The sequence below is a fragment of the Pezoporus flaviventris genome, unplaced genomic scaffold (assembly GCF_033815535.1).
Source record: "Pezoporus flaviventris isolate CSIRO_AGI_PZ_B2104156 unplaced genomic scaffold, CSIRO_AGI_Pfla_v1 ptg000012l, whole genome shotgun sequence".
Classification (NCBI taxonomy): domain Eukaryota; kingdom Metazoa; phylum Chordata; class Aves; order Psittaciformes; family Psittacidae; genus Pezoporus; species Pezoporus flaviventris.
The window spans coordinates 1,205,408-1,227,124 of NW_026892560.1; the positions used below are offsets into that span (position 1 = coordinate 1,205,408).

Below are 21,717 nucleotides of genomic sequence, written 5' to 3' on the forward strand. Positions count from 1 at the left end.
CCTGCGGGGTGGCAGCACCGGTAATGGCGATCCCGGGGCGATCCCGGTGCCTTGTTCTCCCCCTCTGCCGAGACGTCATTTGTGTCTGTTTCCAGAGCCCGGGAAACCCTGATTCACCCCATCCCACGGGGACGCTCCCCAGGGCCGGGGGATGCGGGGAGGGCTCGGGACCCCTCGTTCCGCTCCCTCCGGCCATGCGGGTGCGGGTCCCCCCGCCTCGACCTAGCCAGAGCGTCCCTTGGGGTGGGGATGTTGCTCCCCACCGCCGCCGCCGCCGTCTCCATGTCTCCATCGCTCCGCATCCCGCTCTCCTGTTGCTCAGAGATGTGGAGGCAGTTGCTAAGAGACACCGAAACGTCAGTATCTGGCCCTCAAGGAAAAAAAAAAAAAAGAGGAAAAAAAAAAAAAGAGAAAGAGAGAGACAAGGGAGGACGAGGAGGAGGGGAGGAAGGAGGTGGGGAAAGACCCTGCTCCCATTGCCAGGCTCGGCAGCAGCCTTGGCCGCGGCTGCAGGAGCCGCTCGCCCAACTTGGCGGCCTCCGGGGCAAGGGCGGCCGCCCGGGGACCCCCCCACCCCGGCCACCCATCAGCGCCCAGGCTTCAGGGAACCGAGCTCTGCTCATCCCCTGGTGTGAGTACCCGGAGCTGGAGCGGGGGCCGGGGAGGCAGGGGGTGGCCGGGGCGGTGGTGACCATCCTGCCCCCGTGAGATGGGGCCGTGGGGCGGGGACGGGCCTTGGGAGGGGGGGGGGGGGGGATACGGGCGAGGGAGGATGGAGCAAAGATGGCCATGGGGAGTGGGGCGAGAGCAGGCCGGGATGGGGACCCCGGGAGGGTGCCGTGGAGGGGGGTCCCCACCGGGCGGGGGGGGGGGGGCTGCGCACCGGGGCCCCCCGGCTCTGGCCACTGCAACGTGGATCTGACTGCAACGTGGATCTGAGCAAGGTCAGCGGGGCTGGGGCTCTGCTTTGGCTGAAACCCCCCCGGGGGGGGGGGGGGGGTTGGAGGAGCTGGTGGCCCCGGCATGGGGGGCACGGGGAGGCTGCAGGTGCCCCGCAGGGCTGCCGGGGCCGCGGCCCCCGGCTTCCTCCAGCCCCTCTTCCTCGCAGGCAGCGTAACCGGCCGGACAAGGCCCGCCCCGGCCCCCGGGGCCCGCAGCCCCCCGTGCCCCCCGGATGCGGCCGGCATGGCCGGAGCATCGCTGTGAGCGCCCGGCCCTGCTCCCCGCCGCCGGCGGCTCTCGGCGTGAGCGGCCCCCTCCCGGTGCCGGGATGGCTCCCGCCGCCCCGTGAGGGCCCGGGCCTCGCCGGCGCCCGCCGGGCTGTGTCTCGCCGCCGCCCCGCCATGCTGCTGGGCCCCTGGCTGGTGGCGGCGGCGGCGGCGGCGGTGGCGGCGGGCGCCGGGGCGGGCTGCCCGGTGCTTTGCACGTGCCGCGGGCAGGCGGTGGACTGCAGCGGGCAGCGCCTCTTCTCGGTGCCGCCGGAGCTGCCGCTGGACACCGGGAACCTGAGCCTGGCGCACAACCGCATCGCCAGCATCCCCCCGGGGTACCTGTCCTGCTACGGGCAGCTGCGAGCCCTCGACCTGCGCAACAACTCCCTGGCGGCGCTGCCGGCCGGGCTCTTCCTGGGCGCCCGGCGCCTGGCGCACCTCGACCTCAGCTACAACAACTTCAGCCTGGTGCCGGCGGACATGTTCCTGGAGGCCAGCGGGCTCCTGCGCCTCGACCTCAGCCACAACCCGGGGCTGCGCCGCGTCCACCCCGACGCCTTCCGCGGGCTGGCGCAGCTGCGGGAGCTGGACCTCAGCTTCGGGGCGCTGCCGGCGCTCAGCCTGGAGGCGCTGGAGGGGCTGCCCGGGCTGGTGGCCCTGCGCCTGGGGGGCAACCCCTGGGTGTGCGGCTGTGCCATGGAGCCCTTCCTCAAGTGGCTGCGGGGACGCATCCAGCGCTGCGCTGCCGGTAGGTGCCCGCGCGTCCGCACTCCTGCCCCATGCACCGGGGTGGGGGGAGCCCGGCGCGGTCCTGATGTGTGTCCCCCCCCTCAGAGTCGCAGCTGGCCGAGTGCCGGGCCCCCCCTGAGGTGGCGGGAGCCCCCCTGCTCTCGCTGACGGACGAGAGCTTCCAGGCCTGCCACCTCACGCTCACGCTGGATGATTATCTCTTCATCGCCTTCGTCGGCTTCGTCGTCTCCATCGCCTCGGTGGCCACCAACTTCCTGCTGGGCATCACCGCCAACTGCTGCCACCGCTGGAGCAAGGCCAGCGAGGACGAGGACGTTTAGGTACCGCCGACGTCCCCGTGACCCCGCCGGGACCCCGGACTGTGCCTTGTCCTTGTCCCCTCCCGCTGCCCCCCGCGCCAGGGTGGCCTCAAGACGCTGGCCTGGCGGTGGCGGGGGGACCAGGGGACACCTCCTCTTCGTTCTACCCCAGTATGGGGAGGTTTTGTCCCGGTGGGCACCCCCCAGGATTGACCCCCCCCAGCACCCTGAGCTTGGACTCTGCTGTCCCCGCTACCCAGGGCCGGTGAAGGCAGCGGCACAGGGTCCTTGGGGGTCCCATGGAAGCCTCCACACCGTGCCAGGCAGTGGGACCAGGGGCTGTGACTGGGGAGCAGCCCCTCTGCTTGGGAGAGAGACCCCAGAAGTGGTGTGTGCCTTGGGGGGACACCAACCACCCTCCATGGGGGACATCCAAGGAAACCCCCGCTTCCAGCCCAAAAGCATCATCAGTGGAGGCCCCCCGAATCCTGCCCGTGCTCTCCAGCCTGGCCCCAGGACCTGGAGCCATCACCCAGCTCAGCACTGCCGCTCCCGGGGGACGCCGGCGCCCTGCCGGTGGCACCGGGCCGTGCCGGGACAGCACCGGGGCCGCCGTGCCCGCGGCGTCCCAGGCGGGAGCATCCCCCGGTCCTCGCCTTTCTGTTCCGAAGTTTCGCGCAGGTTCGGTGCCAAACCGGGCCCTGGGCTCCGCGCGGCGGCTGCGGGACCGCGGCGCCTCGTCCCCGCCTGCGGCTGCGGGGAGGGGACCGCAGTTCCCAGCACAGGAGGCCGGGAGGGGGCCGGGGGGGCCTCAGCGCCTCCCGCGGGGCTGCCCGTGAGAGGGGTGGGACGTGGGTGCAGCTTCAAACCAGACCAAGCCCCCAAAGACAGGAGGAAAGGGGGGACCCAGGCGAAGCGGTGCCCCCCCCCCGCAGGAGGCTGCGATGTCCCTGCGGTGCCGCTCCGGGGCAGACCCCTCCCCGGGTCCTGTGCCCACTCGGGGGTCACGGGGATCTGTGATGGGCCACGCTGGGCTGCGGGGAAGCACCCATGGGGAGGCGGGACCCCGAGCGCGGTGCCGGAGGAGGGACCCACCCCACACCCCCCGCATTCCGCTCTGGGCCCGGCACATTTTTCCTTTATTTCCTTGATTTCTCTGTTTTTGGCACCCCCAACACCCGCTGGAGCCCGCGGACACGGCCCGGCCCCGCCGGCAGCTCGGGGGGCAGCGGGGAGCCCCCCGCACAGCTCCCCGCGCCCGCCCCACAGCCAGGCCCGCGGCTGCGCCCCAAAGACAAAGGGCGGGCGCTGCTCCCGGAGCCGCTGCGGGGAGCGGGGACCTGCGGTGTGCGCCGGGTTCTGCCGGTGTCCGGGTGCCGGCCCCACGGGTGTCCCCCCGGCACGGCCACCTCCTGCCCTGCCCGTCCTCCCGCTTCTGCCCTGCCCTCACCATCACCCTGCTCCTCGTGTCCTCTTGTTTCTGGTTCTTTTTCTCTTACTGCTTTTCTATCTCTTTATCCTTTTCGTTTCTTTTTTCTTTTTTTTTCTTTTCTTTTCTTTTTTCTTTTCTTTTCTTTTCTTTTCTTTTTTTTTCTCTTTTCTTTTTTCCTTTCTCCTTTCCTTTCCTTTCCTTTCCTTTCCTTTCCTTTCTTTTTGTTCTTTGCATCTTATTGACATTTTATTTTATTTTATTTTATTTTATTTCTTGTTTTCTCCTCCTCTCTCCTCTTCCCTCCTCCTTTCCCTCCTCTCCACGCTCCGGTGGGTCCTGGGGGAGGACGGGGGAGGCCGACCCCCCCGGTCTTTGTACGAGCACATTTTATAACCGTGGACTTTTGTAACCGGCAGCACTTTTTCAGAGCCGAACCTCAACAATAAAGAGCATCAGCGCAGCCCGGCTCAGCGCCGGGACACGCGTGTGCGGCAGTGACACGCGTGTGCAGCGGTTACACGCCGGGGGGGGCTCGGGGCCTCAGGGGCGCCGTCCCGCAGCCTGCAGAAGGCATCAGCCGTGTTTTCCCTTCCCGGCGCTTCCTGTTATTCCTCCGGCAGCATCCCCTGGTCCCAGCGGGGCCCAGCTGCCGGCAGCCAGGTCACCCCCGTGTCACCTCCGTGTCCCCGCCGTGTCCCCGGGGCCCTCCCGGCCGGTGCCGAGCGGGCTGGGGGACGCTGGAGCCGTGGGGTGTCCAGGCAGCCCCATGGAGCGGGATGGGCAATGCCACTGATGGCAGGCCTGCTCGAGGGGCTCATGGGGGGCTGGCAGCACCCCTGCCCTGCTGTGAGCCCCCAGCACCCCCAAACTGCTGCAGGCAGCAGACCACTGCAGACGTCACACTGCTGTTCTGATGGCCACCAGCCCGGCACTCCAGCTGTCCATCCATCCATATGGCCTCCCACCATCCACCCATCCATTTATCCATCCATCCATTTATCCATCCATCCATCCATCCATCCATCCATCCATCCATCCATCCATCCATCCATCCATCCATCCCTCTGTCCATCCATCCATCCATCCACTCACCCACCCACCCACCCACATACTCCATCCCCACCTGCCATCCCAAACCTCAGCTCCCTCCCACTTTTTCCCACCCCTTTTCCCCATCCTCCCTCCACCTGCCCCAGCCCCAGAGGGTCCCGTAGGGCTGTGGGGACACCGGAGCCCGGAGGTCCCGCTCTGCAGCTCGTCCCTTCCGCCCCTTGGCTGAAGGCGCTTGGACCTCTGGAGATGGAGAGAAACCCCCAAACTTTGTCCCCCTTTAGACCCAATTTTATCTCTTCCCTCCCCCCCCCCGTCTGTACCCTGAGCTCTCCCTCGTCCCCGTCCCCGGCGCCTCCCACAACAACCTGGAGCTTTTCCTTCCCCAAACACTGGGACAATCGGCCCCAAGGGGCTGTTGGGGGCAAATCTGGGGTCGGGTCCCACCGGGGCAAACACCAGCGCCCTCCCCCCGTTGTTTTCTCGCCCATTCCTGGCCGTGGGCTCTGTCACAAGCGAACCCGGGCACGAAGCGGGGCCGGAGCCGCCGGTGCGGGACGCGGGGGGGGGGCCGCTCCGTTTGCTGGGGCGGGAGGTGTGAAGCACCGGAGCGGGGCTGAGCAGGAGCTGCTTCAAAGGGGCTCCCGGGGGCACCCCCCGCTTGGCCGTTTGGTGCCGGCGGGGAGCTGGGTCCTGTCCCCGTCCCCATCTCCGCGCCCCCCCCACGGCGCACACCGTCAGCTCCAGCCCAAGCTCCCTGCAAGGAACAAGCTCCGCTCTTCCAGCCGGGAGCATCCCCCAGATGCAGGAGCAGAAGCATCAGCCCCTGTTTGGGGCTGGGGGTGCCCAGATTGCTCGCGGCAGCGCACCCCCAGTTCCTCCGCATTCCCAAGGCTTCCCAAGGATGCTCCCCGTCCCCATCCCCCCGGCCCTGCTCCTCGCCTCTGCCCCCTATCTCCGCTCCTCATCTTTCCTCGCCTGCTGCTGCAGGAAGACAACACCTTCCTTATCTCCTTCCGACGGGTGGTCCGGGCCCCGCCGCCCCTTCCCCCCCCGGCCCCGGCCTTGTGTTTATTCCAAAGTATCCCCGCATCCCCCCGGGGACTCCTCAGGGAACGTTTCCCTCCTGGAAGGGAAAGGGAAATCTCCAAGAGGCGGATAGAAAGTCTGAGCTCCCGTCTCCGCTGGCGCGGAGCCCGCGGCCGTTTCCGTGCCCACCGGGGAGGAAACGGCCCTCAGAGCCCCCCCCCCCCCCCCCTCAAAACACAGGGGCCCATCAGCTCCCTGAGTGCTGCGATATGTGGGGTTGGGGTGGGATGGACGGGATGAGGGGTGGAAGGGTGGAAGGATGGGGGGGTGGGAAGGGAGGAGGGAATTACGGAGGGAGGGATGGATAGAAGGATAGAGGGAGGATGGAGGGAAAGAGGGAGGGATAAAGGCAGAGAGGGAGGGAGGGAGGGAGGGAGGGAGGGAGGGATGCCTGGATGGAGGAATGGAGACAGGGAAGGAGGAATGAAGGAGGGAGGGAGATAGGGAGGGCTGGCTGGGTTGATGGATGGACAGACGGGTTGATGGATGGACACACGGGTGAGCACTATCAGGGGTCTCTCCGGTGTGCAAACGCACTTCTCCCTCCCTCCAAATTCCCCTTCGGGATGTGCCCCTGATGCAGCTTTCCCCCAAATCCCCCCCCCCCCGGCAAAGATCCCCCGTGGCTCCCCCCCATTCACTTGGTCAAACCAAAGAGCCCCGCGGTGGCTCTGGCCAGGCTGGCTCCATAGCGAGGTGGTGGCAAGGGGAAGGCTGAGGCAGCTCCCCCCCGACGGGAAGCTGCCCAAGGAGCCCAGTAATCATCCCGCATCCTTTCCAAGCGGGAACAAAGGCTGAGGGACAGGATAGTTCATCACGAGTAAATGAAGGATGTAAATAACAAATAGGGGCAAGATTTATTTAGAGCGAAGCCTCAGGAAGCCGCGGGGGCCGGGAGGGAAATGGGACAGGAGCCATTTGGTGGCTCATCAAAATCCCGGCTTGGGGGGGGGGGGGGGCTTGTCCTGCCCAAGCCCCCTTCCCCCAAACCCGAGCAGTCCTGCATCCCATCCCTTGCCCCATCGTTCCTCATCCCACCCCTTGTCCCATCTCCTCAGCCCCATCCCTGTGTTCGGGGTGTTTAATCCCATCAGGCACAGGGTGAATCACCCGGGGCTGGGGCTGGCCTCAGATAAGGAGCTGAAAATCCTGAAAATAGGATTCGGTGGCACAGGGCCTCCTGATGCAATCAGGGCTGGGGGGCGGCTGGGACCCCCCACGGGGACCCCTCAGGGGGTTAAAACATCCACGTCCCGGTGCCTGCGGTGCTGCAGAGCAGGGATGGGAATTGTCCCATTTCCCAGCTGAGCTGGGGAAGAGACCGGGAGAGCGTGACCAGGGGTTGAGCCCAAAGGGGGCTGAGGGGAGCCAGGGGGTACCCAGGAGGGAACACAGCAGCTGTGGGGTGTAGAGACCCCCCCTGGTGCACACACACACACAGGGACACCCCTGGTGCACACACACACACACAGGGACACCCCCTGGTGCACACACACACACACAGGGACACCCCTGGTGCACACACACACACACAGGGACACCCCTGGTGCACACACACACACACAGGGGCACCCCACGGTACACACACACACACAGGGGCACCCCTGGTGCACACACACACACACAGGGACACCCCCTGGTGCACACACACACACACACACAGGGACACCCCCTGGTGCACACACACACACACAGGGACACCCCTGGTGCACACACACACACACAGGGGCACCCCACGGTGCACACACACACACAGGGACACCCCAAGGTGCACACACACACACAGAGGGACACCCCACGGTGCACACACACACACAGGGGCACCCCACGGTGCACACACACACACACACACACAGGAGCACCCCACGGTGCACACACACACACAGGGACACCCCACGGTGCACACACACACACAGGGGCACCCCACGGTGCACACACACACACACACACACAGGGACACCCCACGGTGCACACACACACACACACACACACAAGGACACCCCACGGTGCACACACACACACAGGGGCACCCCACGGTGCACACACACACACACAGGGGCACCCCACGGTGCACACACACACACACACAGGGACACCCCACGGTGCACACACACACACACAGGAGCACCCCACGGTGCACACACACACACAGGGACACCCCACGGTGCACACACACACACAGGGACACCCCAAGGTGCACACACACACACACAGGGACACCCCACGGTGCACACACACACACAGGAGCACCCCACGGTGCACACACACACACACAGGAGCACCCCACGGTGCACACACACACACAGGGACACCCCATGGTGCACACACACACACAGGGACACCCCATGGTGCACACACACACACACACACAACCTCCCCCCCCGACCCTACAACCCAGCCACCCCCCAACACTGCTCCCCCCGCCACCCCCGACCCCACTCCCCATCGATCTGCACAAACACCCTGCTCTTTTTTTAACCAAAATCCATTTATTTGTCACAAAATCCCGAGCCCGGCGGGGGATGGGGGGGGGGGGGGCGGGTGCTGAGGGCGCCGCTGCCTGAGCCCCCCGGGGGCTCTGCCCAGCCCCTGCCGCAGCTTTCCCTTCCCAGCAGCAGGACCCCAGAGCAAGCCAGGCTCCGGGGCAGGAGGAGGCGGTGGGGTCCCCCCAAGGAGACCAGCTCGGGGGGCACCGGGGCGGGCTCAGGCACGGAACAGCGTCTCCTGGGTGGCGGGGTCCAGTTTGCCCGCCGGCGCCGCCGCCCCCTTGCCCCCCTGCCCCGAGGAGTAGCTGCCGGAGCGCTCGGTGCCGGGCCCGGGGGGGCGGCAGCACAGGAGCGCGGCGCAGGCACGGCGGAACCGGGGGTCGAAGAAGGCGTAGAGGAAGGGGTTGAGGCAGCTGTTGATGTAGGCGATGCCGGAGCAGTAGGGGTGCAGGTTGCTGAGGAAGGTGTGGAGGCCGCAGGACCAGGGCAGCACGCCCAGGTCCATCAGCACGTACAGGGTCTTCACCAGGTGGAAGGGCAGCCAGCAGCCCCCGAAGGCGGCCACCAGCACCGTGATGATGGTGAGGAGGCGCTTGCGCTTGCGGGGCCCCTCCGCGCGCTCCCGGTGGAAGTGGCTGGCCACGGTGCGGGCGATGAAGAAGTAGCAGGTCAGCATGACGGCGAAGGGGGCCACGAAGCCGAGCGCGGTGGAGGAGAGCCCCAAACCCACCTCCCAGGCGCCCTCGGTGCCCGGTGCCGCCAGGCCCCCGTAGTCCATGTAGCAGGTGATCCTGGTGTCCCCACCGAGCGCGGCCGCGCGCCGCAGCACCAGGGCAGGCAGCGCCAGCAGCGCCGCCAGCACCCACAGGGCCACGGTGGCCACGAGCCCGCTGACCCGGGAGCGCAGCTTGGCCGTGGCCAGCGGCCGCACGATGGCCAGGTAGCGGTCGAAGCTCAGCCCCGTCAGGCAGAAGACGCTGGCGTACATGTTGACGAACACCAGGTAGCTGCTGACCTTGCAGGCGGCCGTGCCGAAGGGCCAGTGGTAGCCCAGCCAGGCGTAGGCAGCCCACAGCGGCAGCGTGGCCACGAAGGTGAGGTCGGCGGCGGCCAGGTTGGCGATGAAGGTGTCTGCCGAGCGCCGCCGGTCCTGCCCGCCCTTGAAGACGGTCCAGAGCACCAGCCCGTTGCCCACCGTGCCCAGCAGGAACACCAGCAGGTAGATGGTGGGCAGCAGCGCCAGCGAGGGGCCCCACTCCTCGTACTCGCACTCTGTGTCGTTGTCCCCATAGGCATAGGCCTCCGTCGCCTCCTCCATGCCGCCGGCCTGGGCTGGGTGAGCTCAGCTCAGCTCATCCCGTGCTCACCGAGCTCCTCCGGCCCTCTGAGCCCGGCCCAGCGCATCCCCCCCGCGTTACCTCCCCTTCCTCCTCCTCCTCCTCCGCCCTCCGGGATGGGATGGGAAGGGCGGGGGGGGCGGATGGGGGGAGCCCCGTGGGAAATTTCACAGCTCCCCCTCCCGCTCCGGCTCCTTCCTGGGGGCTGCTCCAGCTCGCACCCAAGTGTCAAACACCGGCTCCGGGGGCAGAGAACGCGGCTCCGGGAGCCCCAACACCCCCGGGGGGGGGACCGAGGAGGGGAAGGAGCCCCGGTGGGGTGGGGGGGACCCGGCTCTGCCAGCGAAGCTCAAACGTGCACCTGGGGTGTCAGCTTCGGGGTATCGCGCCAGGTCCCACACTGGGGGTTGGCGGCCGGGTGCTGTGCGGGAGGGGGTGTTTGCATTTGGTGTTTTGCGTTTGGGACCCTCTGGCGTTTGGATGCTGCAGGGAGCGTTTGGTGTTTGTTTGGCGTTGGGCGTTTGGCGTTTGGCGCTCTGCAAACGCTCCCGGCTCCGCCCGAGGCGCTGGGAGCGTTCACCGAAACCGAGGGGGGAGCGGCCCCCCCCCCGTGTGCGCGGGACCGGAGGAGGTCGGGAGCTGCCGGTGCTCCGGGATCCGCTGCCCGGTGCTGCAGCCGGAGCAGCTGCAGCTGGGCCGGACCGAACGCCCCCGGGCAGGAGCGGGAGGGGCGCTCCCACCGCCCATGGAGCCGCCTTGCCCCACCGGGGCTGAGCCCTCCCGGTTCCAGCTCTGGGGACAGCCCCGGGGGAACGCGGCAGGAGGGGAAGTGTGAAAGCCACGAGGGCCCCGGGGGGGTGGGAAAAGCCCGGGGGGAGCCAGGACTGGAGCGCGGAGGCGCCGTTTGGTGTTGGAACGGGGGCACGGGGGGGGACCGGGAGTGGGAACGGCTGAAACCGAGCGGAGCGCGGATCCCGGCTTCCCGGGAAAGTGGGGGGAGCTCAAAGGGGTCTCCGGGAATAGACACCGAGGGGTGCGGGAGAGATTGGGGCTGGGGAAGCGGGACCTCGGAGGAACCAAAGCAGCGAAAGGGGACCCAGCGGCAGCAGCCGGGCAGAGAAAACCAGGGGTGATGGGGTGGAGATAACCGGAGATAAGGAGCACCGGCGGCTGATAACGAGCACTAAGGAGATAACGGGCACTGACGCCTGCGGAGGACCGGGATGAGCTTGGCCGGGCCGCATCACCCGCGGTGCGAGCTGCGGCGGCTGCGGGCTGAAGTTAAAAGCCGAGGTTTGAGGAAGGAAGAAAAGCCCTGACCCACCCCCCCCCGCGCTGGGGGAGCCGTTCCCGGGGCCCCTCAGCCGCTGAACGGGCCACAACAGGGAAATGACCCCCCCGGTGCCGCCGCGAAGGAGCTGCTCGCCGTTAACACCGAGCCCGGTTCCTCCCGTCCCCACGGGGAGCGCAGAGCGCACTTAACGCTTCCCGGCCCCGCACAAGAGCCGCCGGCGAGGCCGGCGTGGGGGGGGACACAGAGCCCCGGTCACCCCCCGCCCCCCGGGGTGGTTCGTGCAGCGGGCGGCGGCCGGGGCTGCCCCTGCGGGCTGGTACCGGGTCAGGAACGCCGGTACGGGAAGCGCCACGAGCCGGGGCCGCAGGGAGCACCGCCCGCAGCAGCGGCTCCAGGGAGCCAGGCCCGCGGGAGCGGTGGAGGGGAAGAAGCCGAGACTTGGCCGCGGCTCCAGGATGGACCCAGGGCTCGGGGAGCCAGGCTTTGCAGGGGAAGGCCGAGCCCATGGAGCAGCCGCCAGGTTCCCCGCCTCAGACCCCATCGCCGGGTGTGGGGCGGGGCCTGCCCCATGGGAGCCGGAGCCCCCGCCCAGCCGTGGGGCCGGGGACCCCCATCTTGGTGTCACAGCACCGCGCAGCCCCCCCTTCTTGGGCAGGCCCAGCGCGGGCACGGAGCTCCTCCTGGTGGCAGCGCCCGCAGAGGCGCCCCGCAGCCCAGGGCCACCCCGCAAGCGGACACCCCCCAAGGGAACACGCGGGGGCGCTGAGGGAAGAGCCAGGCCCCCCCGACCCAACCAGAGAAGTTTTATTGTCCTGTTCAAGTGGCACCAACATCCTGACCTGCTGCTCGTTGTGCGGGGGTGACACAGGAGCAGGGCGAGGGACACAGCCCACCCCACGGCTTGGGGGGTGGGAGCTGGGGGGCTGAGGAGGGGGACGAGGTGTGGGGTGGGGGTCAGGGACCCTGCGAGCATGGTACAAAGTGCATAGATATGTGTGTGTGTGTGTGTCCTGATCCGGGGGCAGCGGCTGGCGAGGGGGAGCCTGGAAAAGACAGCGGGAAGAGGGGGTGAGGCACCCCTAGGGGATCCAGTGCCAGGGAGGGGGGTCCCGGCTGATGTAGGAGGGACGGGGGGGGGGCACCCCTCCTGGCAGCAAGGACCCAGGGACATGGGGACACGCTCCCACCCCTGCAATGCCACCATTTCCCCTCCAGCCCCCTGGGAGTCAGGAGGGGTGTGGGGAGGGGTTGGGGGGGGAGTGTCTGTCCCCAGTGTCCCCCCAGCTCCTGCATCCTGCACTCACCCCCCTCAAGGTTTCTTCTTCTTCAGCTTCAGCGCTTGCAGCCAGTGGGGGGGGGAGGCCTCGGCCCTGGAGGGGTGGGCACGGTATGAGCCCCCCAGAATCACTGCTGGTACCCCCTCAGGAGCCCCAGCACCCCCCATGGTCCCTCAGGCACCCCCAAGCCCCCTCACACCTCTGCAAAACCCACCCTCAGGGCTGCCCCAAACCCCTGCTGGAGCACCAAAGTGAGTGACAGCCACCCCCACCCCCACCCTTCAGCATCCTCCCAGCACCCGCAGTGCTTGTGGGTGCACGTACTCCCCCAAACCTGCACACCACCCCTAAACCTGCCACCCCCGCTCTCACCCCGAGGACCTCTCTGGTTTGGGGGGCAGCACCAGGGGTTTCCCACTCAGGCCGGGGATCTTGCAGGACTTGGAGCGCTGCACATGGGGCTCCCGGGGGGGGGTCACTTTGCTGTCCCCCGGCGGGGTCCCCTCCTCGGCCGAGCGGTTCCGGCCCCTCAGCTTGGCCTGGGGGCAGACAGGGAGGTCCGGGTGGGCTCCGGGTGCTCCGTGTGCCCCCCGCCTCCGTTCCCCCGGTCCCCACCACCCGGGAGCCCTCACCTTGAGCGCGGCCGCGCTGAGGCTGGGGAACAGCGGCACCTTCCCGGCCCTGCCCGCCCGCCGGCTCCGGGGCTCCACCGCCGCCTCGTCCTCGGGCGCCGCCGGCCGGGGCTCTGCGCACGGACAGGGTCAGTTCAGCACCGCCCGCCCCCGCCCGCCCCCCGCCCCTCGGGCCTCACCGGTGGAGTCACGGAAGAGCCAAGCGTCCCCCTCCGGGCCGGCGGCGGGGCGCAGCGCTGGGGCCCGGTGCCTGCGCTGCCGGCCCAGCTCCGCCTTGCTGCGGAACACGCGGCTGTCCAGCACCTCCGCGTCCTGCGGGGCACAGGGGAAGGGTCAGCGCCAGCACCGGCACCCGCAGAGCCCCACAATGGCACCAGGGACCCCGAATCCGCAGCCTGGCCCTCGGGGACAGGAGGCCCGGAGGGTGAAGCCCCATCCACAGACCAGAGTCTCTGTGAGGGATCCCCAAGGCCATACACGTGGCTGGTGCTGCCACCCCCCTCACCTCCAGGAAGGTGAATTCCTGCCCGGTGAGGTCCGGGGGTGCCTCGGGATGTGGGGTGCCCATGGGGAGCCACTTCTCCTCCCAGCTGGAAGGTCTCTTCCCATCCGGGTGGTCCTCAGGGGCTGCTGCACTCCCTGTGTCCAGTGGGGTCCCGCCAGCAGCCTCTGGCAGCGGAGAGGAGGCCCCAGGGCTCCGCGGGGCAGGGGTCAGCTCCAGGGGGTCCCTCTCCTCCTCTGCAGGGCTGGGTGGGTCGGTGCAGGGGGACCCCACGGCCTGGGGGTCACCCATCTGCAGGCTGGGGTCCCAGAGACCAACGCTGCTGCTGGGAGAGACGAGACCCTCGGGTTCCTCCAGCTCCAGCACAAACCCTCCCCTGCCCCACTGAGCAGGGCAGGACCCGGCTGTCCAGGCCTGTTCCCTCTCTCCCAGGACATCACACCAAGAGGAACTCTGGGAAGTTCCCAAAGCCCTTTCCAAGGCCTGCGGAGGGCAGGGAGGCTGCCAGGCTCACAGGGGACCAGGGTGATCTCCCCTCCTTGGGACAGAAAAAGGGGTCAGACCCCCAAGAGGGCCACCAGCCCCAGCAGGACCAGAGGGACATGGGGTGACCAGGAGCAGGAGCACAAGGCACCCAGGGTGTAGGAAACCACACAGCTCCCGGGGGAGCTCCCCACGCTCCACACAGTCAGCCAGGCTGAAGCCTTCCCCTGGCCCATGGGACTTCACTTCCCACTTCCTGCAATCCCTGTTTTCAGGCAGCCTGAGGGAATTTATCATCTGGGATTCCCCAGCTCCGTAAGTTGCCTGGAATCAGGGTTCCCACATCCCAGTGAAGCAATAAGGGCACAGGGATAATTGTGCCAGTTCCGGGGGCCCAGAGGAACATCAGCACCTTGCACACAGCTCCCCACGTCAGAGGGAGATGCCCAGAAAGCATCGTCCACTCTCGGATCAGCTCACGGTGGCAGATCCTGCCAGGACAAGGTGAAATCCATTCCCCAAAATGTTCCTGCTGCAGATGTGGGGCAGGGGGCTACAGGGACACAGGAGGAGCCGGAGCTTGGGCAGGACACCAGCACAGGGCTGTGGCGCTGGGAGCCCCCCCACAGCACAGTGAGGACACCCGAGGGGACGCAGCCTTCCCAGGGGCCGCGCTGCCGCCACCAGCACCCCCCTACCTGTGCCTGGAGCTGGTGTCACCTCCCAGGTGCCGCTCGCCCACGTCCCGGCTCCGCGCGGCGCAGCGGGCGCTGAACGCATCGGCCCATTCCCGGCGCTGGGCCTCTGCATCACCGCAGCCGCGCTCCTGCAGGCCGGCTCCTCCCGACGTGCCGCAGGAGTCATCACGGTGCCGGTACCCTGGGGCTCCCATCACACCCGCCCAGGGCATGAAGCCACCGGTGGACACCACGGCGCTGGAGGGACCCAGGTCCTGCTCTGTGCTGATGCTGCTGAACTGGCTGTGCCGCTCGGCTGCTCCAGGCTCCTCAGCCCAGTCCCTGCTGCCAGCGGCACTGTGCTCAGCGCTGCCACAGCCAGGATCCTGGGATGGGGGATCGGGGCAGTGGGAGCTGGGCAACTCCCTCCCATCGGCAGCAGCATCCACTGGCTCAGTTTGGTCGGTGTCGTGGCCAGGCCTGACCTCGCTCCCTTCCTCTCTGGTGTCTGCAGAGCTGCACTCACCGGCCCAGGTCAGGCTACCAGGGCTGAGCTCCAGGTCCTGGCTCTCCATGTCCCTACTTCCATCAGCCTCAGCTGCTCTGCTGGGGATGAGCTCCTGCTCCTGGCTCTCCATGTCCCTGGTGCTGTGCTCATCATCCCAGGTTGGTTTGTTGGGTTTGAACCCGCTGTCCTGGCTCTCCAAGTCCCTGGTGCTGTATCTGTCCTCACAGGCCAGGCTGAACTCCCTGTCCTGGCTCTCCATGTCCCTGGTGCTGCACTCACTGGCTTTGGTTGGTCTGCCAGGGCTGAGCTCCTCGTCCCAAGTCTCCACATCCCTGGTGCTGCGTTGATCATCCCAAGCCGATCTGCTGGGGCTGAGCTCCCTGTCCCAGGTCTCCATGGCCCCGATGCTGTGCTCACTGGCTTTGGCTGGTCTGGCAGGGCTGAACTCCCTGTCTTGCATCTCCACGTCCCTGGTGCTGTATCCATCAGGCTCAGTCAGTCTGCTGGGACTGAACTGGTCCAGGCTCTCCACATCCCTGGTGCTGTATCTGTCCTCCCAGGCTGGTCTGCTGGGTTTGAACTCCCCATCCTGGGTCTCTACATCCCTGGTGCTGCCCTCACTGGCTTTGGCTGATCTGCTGGAGCTGAACTCTCTCTCCTGGTTCTCCACGTCCCTGATGCTGTACTCGCTGTCCCAGGCTGGTCTGCCAGGGCAGAATTTCCAGGCCTGGTCCTCCATGTCCCTGGTGCTGCATTCACTGCTCCAAGTAGGCCTGCTGGGGCTGAACTCCTGGTCCTGGCTCTCCATGTCCCTGGTGCTGTATCTGTCCTCCCAGGCCGGTCTGCTGGGGCTGAATTCCCGGTCCTGATTCTCCATGTCCCTGCTGCTGTACCCATCAGCCTCCGCCGGCCTGCTGAAGCTGAACTCCCTGTCCTGGCTCTCCGTGCCTTGGGTGCTGCATTCACCAGTCCAAGCAGGTCTGCTGGGGCTGAACTCCCGGTCCTGGCTCTCCATGTCCCTGCTGCTGTACTGGCTATCCCAGGCCGTCCTGCTGGGGCTGAACTCTCTGCCTGCAGCCCCAGCATCCCCAGTGCTGGATCTGCCAGCCCCAGCCCAGGGTGAGATCCTTGTCCGTGGTCCCAGCACCCCTGCTGCTGTATTTACTGGTCCAGTCTGGGCTTAGCTCCCTGTCCTTCATCTCTGGATCCCTGGAGCTGTACTGGCCAGCCCAGGCCGGTGTGATGTCCTGGTCCTGGCTCTCCGGATCCCCGGCGCTGTACTTGCCAGCCCAGCTGGGCTCCCTGGAGCTCAGCTCCTCATCCTGGTGCTGGGCTCCCCCCACACTGTAACTGCTGCTCCAGTCGGCACTCCCGGAGCCGATCCCGTCCCCGCTGCCAGTGCTGTCCAAGCCGTAGCTGGTGCCCCACGTGGGTTTGCTGGCACTGAAGTCCTGTTCCTGCCGGCAGCTCTCCCCAGTGCCAGGGGCTTTGTGCCAGTCGCTGCGGCCCAGCCCCGTGTCTCCCGGCAGCTCTGTCCCTCGGCAGCTGCTGGCCCAGTCGCTCCTGGTGGTGCCGAAGGGCTGCTCCCCGGCCCCGGTGCTGTCCCAGCTCTGTTCGGTCCCGAACTCCTGGTCCTGCTGTGGCTCCCGGGGCCAGTCTGTCTCTCGGGTCCAGCGGAAGGTGCTGCCGGGGCGGGGGGTGCCGATGCCGAATTCACTGCTCAGGTCCTTTCGTGACCAGCCGAGCAGGCCCTGGGCAGGGACAGGACAGGGGCTAAGCGGGGGTCTCAGTCCCAGCTCAGCGGCAGAGAGAAGCTGGGGAGGTGCAGCCACAGGGAGGGCCCCTTGGGTGCCTGGGGCACAAGCAGGGGCCCATCCCGAAGAGAGCCCAGATCCCATCACCCGCCCGCCCTGCCCCGCGGGGCCCCATTCCCACCGGGAGCTGCCAGCTGCCCTGGTACTCACGGCCGTTGTGCCTGCCCAGAGCCCTCCCCAGCCCGGCTCATCCCGCCGCCGATCCCGCAGCTGCTCCCGCAGCTCCAGGTTGGTCAGCAGCCGCCGCAGCGTGGCCGTGGGCCCCGACTCGCCGGCCATGGCTCCCACATGCGGCGGCCGCACCCCGGCTCTCCCTGCAGCACGCTCAGCTCAGCCTCCACCCATCCTGACCCATCCCATCCCAACTCACGTACAGGAGCCAGGCGCCACGCACGCCACACTGACACGGTGCTGTGTTAACCCTTGCACTGCGGAGCTGCGGGTCTCTCACCTCCGTGCCCTGTCCTGTGTGGCCTCCGGGTGATGCCAACAGCTCCGTCAGCCAGCCCGGGTCACCGGGCGCATCGTGGCTCCTTGGGGACCCTCCGGCCTGGCCCGGCCCGCCGGGGCCCTGCAGGCTCAGTTCAGAGTCGCCCACCGGTGCCCACACCGAGCCGGTCACCGTGGCTGGAGCCGGTGGGGCCGGAGCCGGTGGGGCGGCCTCGATGAGGGGCTCGGGCTCAGCTGGGTCCTGGCCAGGCTCCGTCACGCACAGTGTCACGTCCTGCTCTGCCTCCCCATCATCGTCCTCCTCCGGCGAGCTCTCAGCCTCTGCCTGGGCCACGGGGCCCCCCGGACACGGGGCCCCCTCTGCTCCGCGGGGGCCGGGCTCAGCGGCTCTGGGGGCCGGGTCCTCCCCGTCCGAGTCACCCGTCTCCCGGATGGGGGAGCGGGGAGGGGATGGGACCCGCCGGGCCCCCCGTCCTGGGAACGTCCACTCGAAGGACTGGGAGAGGCTCCAGCCGGACTCACTGCCCAGGGCCGGCTCCGGCAGCGGGTCCCCAGGCCGGGGCAGGGCACCCAGCGAGCCCCCCAGCCCCCCCAGGCCCTGCCCCGCAGGTGGGGGCCGCAGCACCCCCTCCGATGAGCGCCGCAGCCCCGAGTCCCTGCAGGGGGGAGCGGGGCTGAAGTTGGGACCCTCAGGGGACAGTGGGGACACTGGGGGGTCATCGGGTCCCTCAGGGGAGCCCGGGGGGCGAGAGACTTTACCCAGGGGCTCGGGGGGTGGGCTGGGGGAGGCCGGGTACTGGACAGCAGCCTCCGGAGAGCCGGGGGGATAGGTGGCCCTGGGGGGCAGCTCGGGAGTGCTGGGGGGGCTGACGGCCCTGGGAGGCAGCTCGGGAGTGCTGGGGGGGCTGACGGCCCTGAGGGGCAGCTCGGGGGTGCCTGGGGGGGTGGCTGTATCGGGGGACCCCTCTCCAGGCGTGTGGGGAGAGCCGGGGGAGCGCGAGATGCTGAGCTGAGGCTCAGCTGTGGAGGAGGGAGCCCCCGGAGCCTGGATGGAGGCAGCCGAGGCCCTGGCTGGAGGCTGGGATTCGGGGGAGCCGGGGGCCCGTGTGGGGGAGCCAGGGGCCAGGAGCTCGGGGGGGGCATGGGGGGAGCCGGGGGCTGCAGTGCAGGGCTGGGAGGGAGCCCCCAGGGCCAGCACTGGGCAGGACGGGGGCCTGGGAGAGCCGGGGGGGCCCAACTGTGGAGAGGAGAGCTGTGGAGAGAGCCGGTGGGGGCACGTCACCCAGAGGAGCCTCCGGGTATCACCCCCAAATCACAGCCCCGAGGCCCGGTGAGGGTCTGCCCCCCACTCCCTCGAGGCAGGAGCTGCCCCACTTCCCCCCAGCACCCAGATGCTCCCTGTCTGGCAGGACCCGGCCGTGCCGGATCCCCCCCGGCTCCCCCCGAGCACACCCCCCCCCCCCTTCCCAGCAGATGGAGAGGAAGAACTGAAGCAGGAGCAGGAAAACCCAGCCCTGGCTCCCAGCACCCCCTTGCCAGCATCACCCTGCCCGCTGCTGCCCGCGCGGGGTGGTGCCGGCCGGCGGGGGCCGGCGGGAGCCCCGGGGCCGGTCCTGCCCCGCCGCCCCCCCGCGGTGAGTCACGCCTCGCACCGCCCCCCCGAGCAGGCGGCGCAGGGCCGCAGACACGCACCGCGCGGAGAGGGAGCCCCGGAGGAGACAGGAGAGCCCCGAAGGAGAGAGCGGAGCCGCCGCGGCCGGGCGGGCGCGGCCACAACTCACGTCAGGGGGGGAGCGCGGCCTCCGGCGTCCGCGGGGGGCCCCGGCGCTGCTCGGGCCGGCGGGGGGGGAGCCGCTGCCGGACAAACGGGGAACGAGCGTTAATTCCCTCCCTGCGCCCCTGCCCCCGGCTGCAGGACGGGGCTGGGAACCCGTAGGAGGCCCCGCAGCCTGCGCCAGACCCGACACCGAACCACCGCGGGGGGGAAAGGGGGGGTAATCGGCCCCGCTCCCGTTTCCCGGGAATTCTCGGTCCCGGGAGAGCCCGTTTCTCACACCGGGGTTTAAAATAGCCGGGTCCTGCTCCCTGGAGATGCCCGGCTCCGGGAGCGGGGCCAAGCGCTGGCTCCCACCCAGCACATCCTGCAGCGAAGCCGCCCTGGCACGGCCCGAACAGCCCGCCCGGGAAACAGGGAGCGATTCCCAAGGGGAGCGACCCTCTCCCCGTTATTCCCAGCCTCGGGCAGCGCTGTCCAGCCGCGGGAGCCAGGCTGGCTCCAGGCCCGGCCCCCGAAGGCGCGCAGGCAGCTCCTCAACCGGGACAGCTCGTTCCTGTGGTCGGCACAAGCCGCCGGCGTGGCCCCGTCCTTCCCACGGTGGCCACCGGAGCTCGGCTCCGTTATTCCCGTCCCCAGGATGACCCGGAATAACGCCCCCCGGCCCCGCAAGCTCGCGCCCCAGCCCCTCACCTCGTCTCGGCTGTGGGGTGTCCGTCGTCCCCCGGCCCCGGCTCACCCACCGCGGGTTGGGGGGCCTCGCAGGGGGTGGCTCTCTCTGCCTCCCCGCTGGGGCGCCTCCGAAAGGCGGTGAAGGGCTTGGAGCCGAAGCGCAAGGAGGGGTCGGGGCAGAGCCGGGCTCGGTCGGGGCTCCCTGGGCCCTCCCTGGTGTCCATCTTGGCCAAGATCTGCTCCACGGTGGTGCCCGGGAACCGCTCCGGTTTGGTGGCCACTGGCACCGGCGTCACCTTGAAGGGCGCCGGGCCCTTGCGGGAGGGGGTCAGCGGCAGGGGGGACTCCTCACCGGGGGTCACTCCCATGGCCTCCCCAACTGCTGCTGCAGGGGAGGGCAGCCCCTTCTCGGTGGGGGGCTCTTGATGGGGGGACTTGATGGTAAAGGAGGGCCGGCGGAGGGGCCCCCCCGCACTGCCGGTCCCGTAGGGCTGGGGCCCAGCCAGGCGGTTCATCTTCTCTGCCGAGGGCAGCTCAGGGCGCGGGTGCCGTGGGCCCGGTGGCGGCAGCGGGGTCTTGGCGGGCACAGCCGGCTTGGGCCGCAGTGGGGGCTTGGGCCGCAGTGGGGGCTTGGGCCGGGAAGTGCCTATGGGGCAGTGAGGAAACACCGCGCTGGGGGAGCTCCATGGCCAAAGGGAGCCAATGGGATGCTCCTGGCTGGGAACAGACCCCAGCATCAGCCTGGCATCCCTGGGGGCTCCCCAGCACAGCAACACCCCCACCCCCGGTTCATTCCACCCATGGGGACTGACCTGTGTCAGGGCTGCCGCCCGCCAGCCCCCCAGTGCCCGCGGGTGCGGTGCAGGGCAGGGCCGGGTGCAGGGGCTGCGGCTGCGAGGCCATGGCCAAACTGGGACCGGGACTCGCTGGGCACGGGCAGGATCAGCCCCTGGGGGGACAGAGAGAGGGGAAAGAGGTGTTTTGGGGCGCTCTGAGGCTGGCGGCACCATGTGAACAGCAGCCGCATTGTGCCGGGTGCCAACCTCCCAGTGCCAAACCCTCGTGTCCACCTGCACCGGGGCCACGTGCCAAAGCACCGCCCCAACCCCGCACCCCTCCCTGTGCCGGTGCCACCCTTGGTTCACTGCCCCGGGCCGCCTGTGCCACGACACCGGGACCCCAAACCCCGTGCGAACCCCGCTCTGTCCCTACCCCCGGTAACCCCCCAGTAACCCCCATGCATCAGTAACCACGCCCCCCCCCCCCCCGGCTCCCCACAAACGCTGCCCCGTTCCCCATTTACCTTCCCCGAGCCCATCCCAGCGCCCTCCAACCGCCTCCCCAAACGCTGGCCCAGCCCAAATACCCCCCCCCGCCCCCGCAAGTGCCGACCGCCTCGGGGGTCCCTCAGCCCCGCTCACCTCCCTGGCAGCGGCCGCATGTCCGGGGTGCGCCGGGGACACGGGGGGTGCTGCTGCCGCCGCCGCTCCCGTGACTCACCGGGGCTGCGGGGACAGGAAAAACCCGCTCGGTGCCTCCTCCCCGCCCGGCCCCGGCCCTGCCCTCCCCTCCCCGCCGGGGTCCACCCCCTTCCCCGGGCGTCACAACCCACATCTGGAAACCATCGGGCCCGGGGTCCGGGTGTGGGTCCCCTCCGCTCCCGTGCGGCCTATCCCCGCTGCCGCGGCAACGGAGCCCTCGCTCGAGTAGAGGAGTAGGCCGCAACCAGCGGGCCTAGGCCTGTTGCCATGGCAACGGAGCCCCCCACTCGATTTAGGTGACGGCACCTGGCCCGTTGCGGCCGTCGGGGGCCGAACCCGCGGGTTCCCCGCGGGTTCGGCCCCCGACGGGCACAACGGACCCGGTGAAGGGTTAACGGCGGTTCCCGTATCCCGGTTCCCCGTTAAGGCCCATCTCGGTGCAGAGACCCCCGCTCACCCACTGCCGCTGGCCACGCCCCTTCGCCCCTCCCTCAGCCAA

At 69.0% G+C, this 21,717-nt stretch overlaps 3 protein-coding genes across 3 annotated transcripts; 1 reads left to right on the forward strand and 2 right to left on the reverse strand.

The window, feature by feature from the left end:
• Positions 1-1,319: 1,319 nt before the first annotated feature.
• Positions 1,320-3,053, forward strand: LRRC55 (leucine rich repeat containing 55). The gene is made up of 3 exons (XM_061450899.1): positions 1,320-1,959; positions 2,046-2,281; positions 2,521-3,053. Exons 1-2 carry the CDS (start codon positions 1,344-1,346, stop codon positions 2,279-2,281), a joined length of 852 nt encoding a protein of 283 aa, XP_061306883.1. The 5' UTR covers positions 1,320-1,343; the 3' UTR covers positions 2,521-3,053.
• A 5,346-nt stretch (positions 3,054-8,399) lies between these two features.
• APLNR (apelin receptor) lies at positions 8,400-10,006 on the reverse strand. Its single transcript, XM_061450900.1, has one exon. It carries the CDS (start codon positions 9,633-9,635, stop codon positions 8,535-8,537), a length of 1,101 nt encoding a protein of 366 aa, XP_061306884.1. The 5' UTR covers positions 9,636-10,006; the 3' UTR covers positions 8,400-8,534.
• Positions 10,007-11,737: 1,731 nt separating this feature from the next.
• Positions 11,738-21,717, reverse strand: TNKS1BP1 (tankyrase 1 binding protein 1). The gene is given in 14 exon segments (XM_061451013.1): positions 11,738-11,991; positions 12,253-12,318; positions 12,598-12,764; positions 12,858-12,970; positions 13,037-13,169; positions 13,363-13,684; positions 14,541-16,135; positions 16,137-16,778; positions 17,293-18,543; positions 19,073-19,145; positions 19,759-20,383; positions 20,550-20,686; positions 21,159-21,242; positions 21,676-21,717. Coding segments are annotated over 11 exon segments (5,073 nt in total). The 5' UTR covers positions 20,641-20,686; positions 21,159-21,242; positions 21,676-21,717; the 3' UTR covers positions 11,738-11,991; positions 12,253-12,257.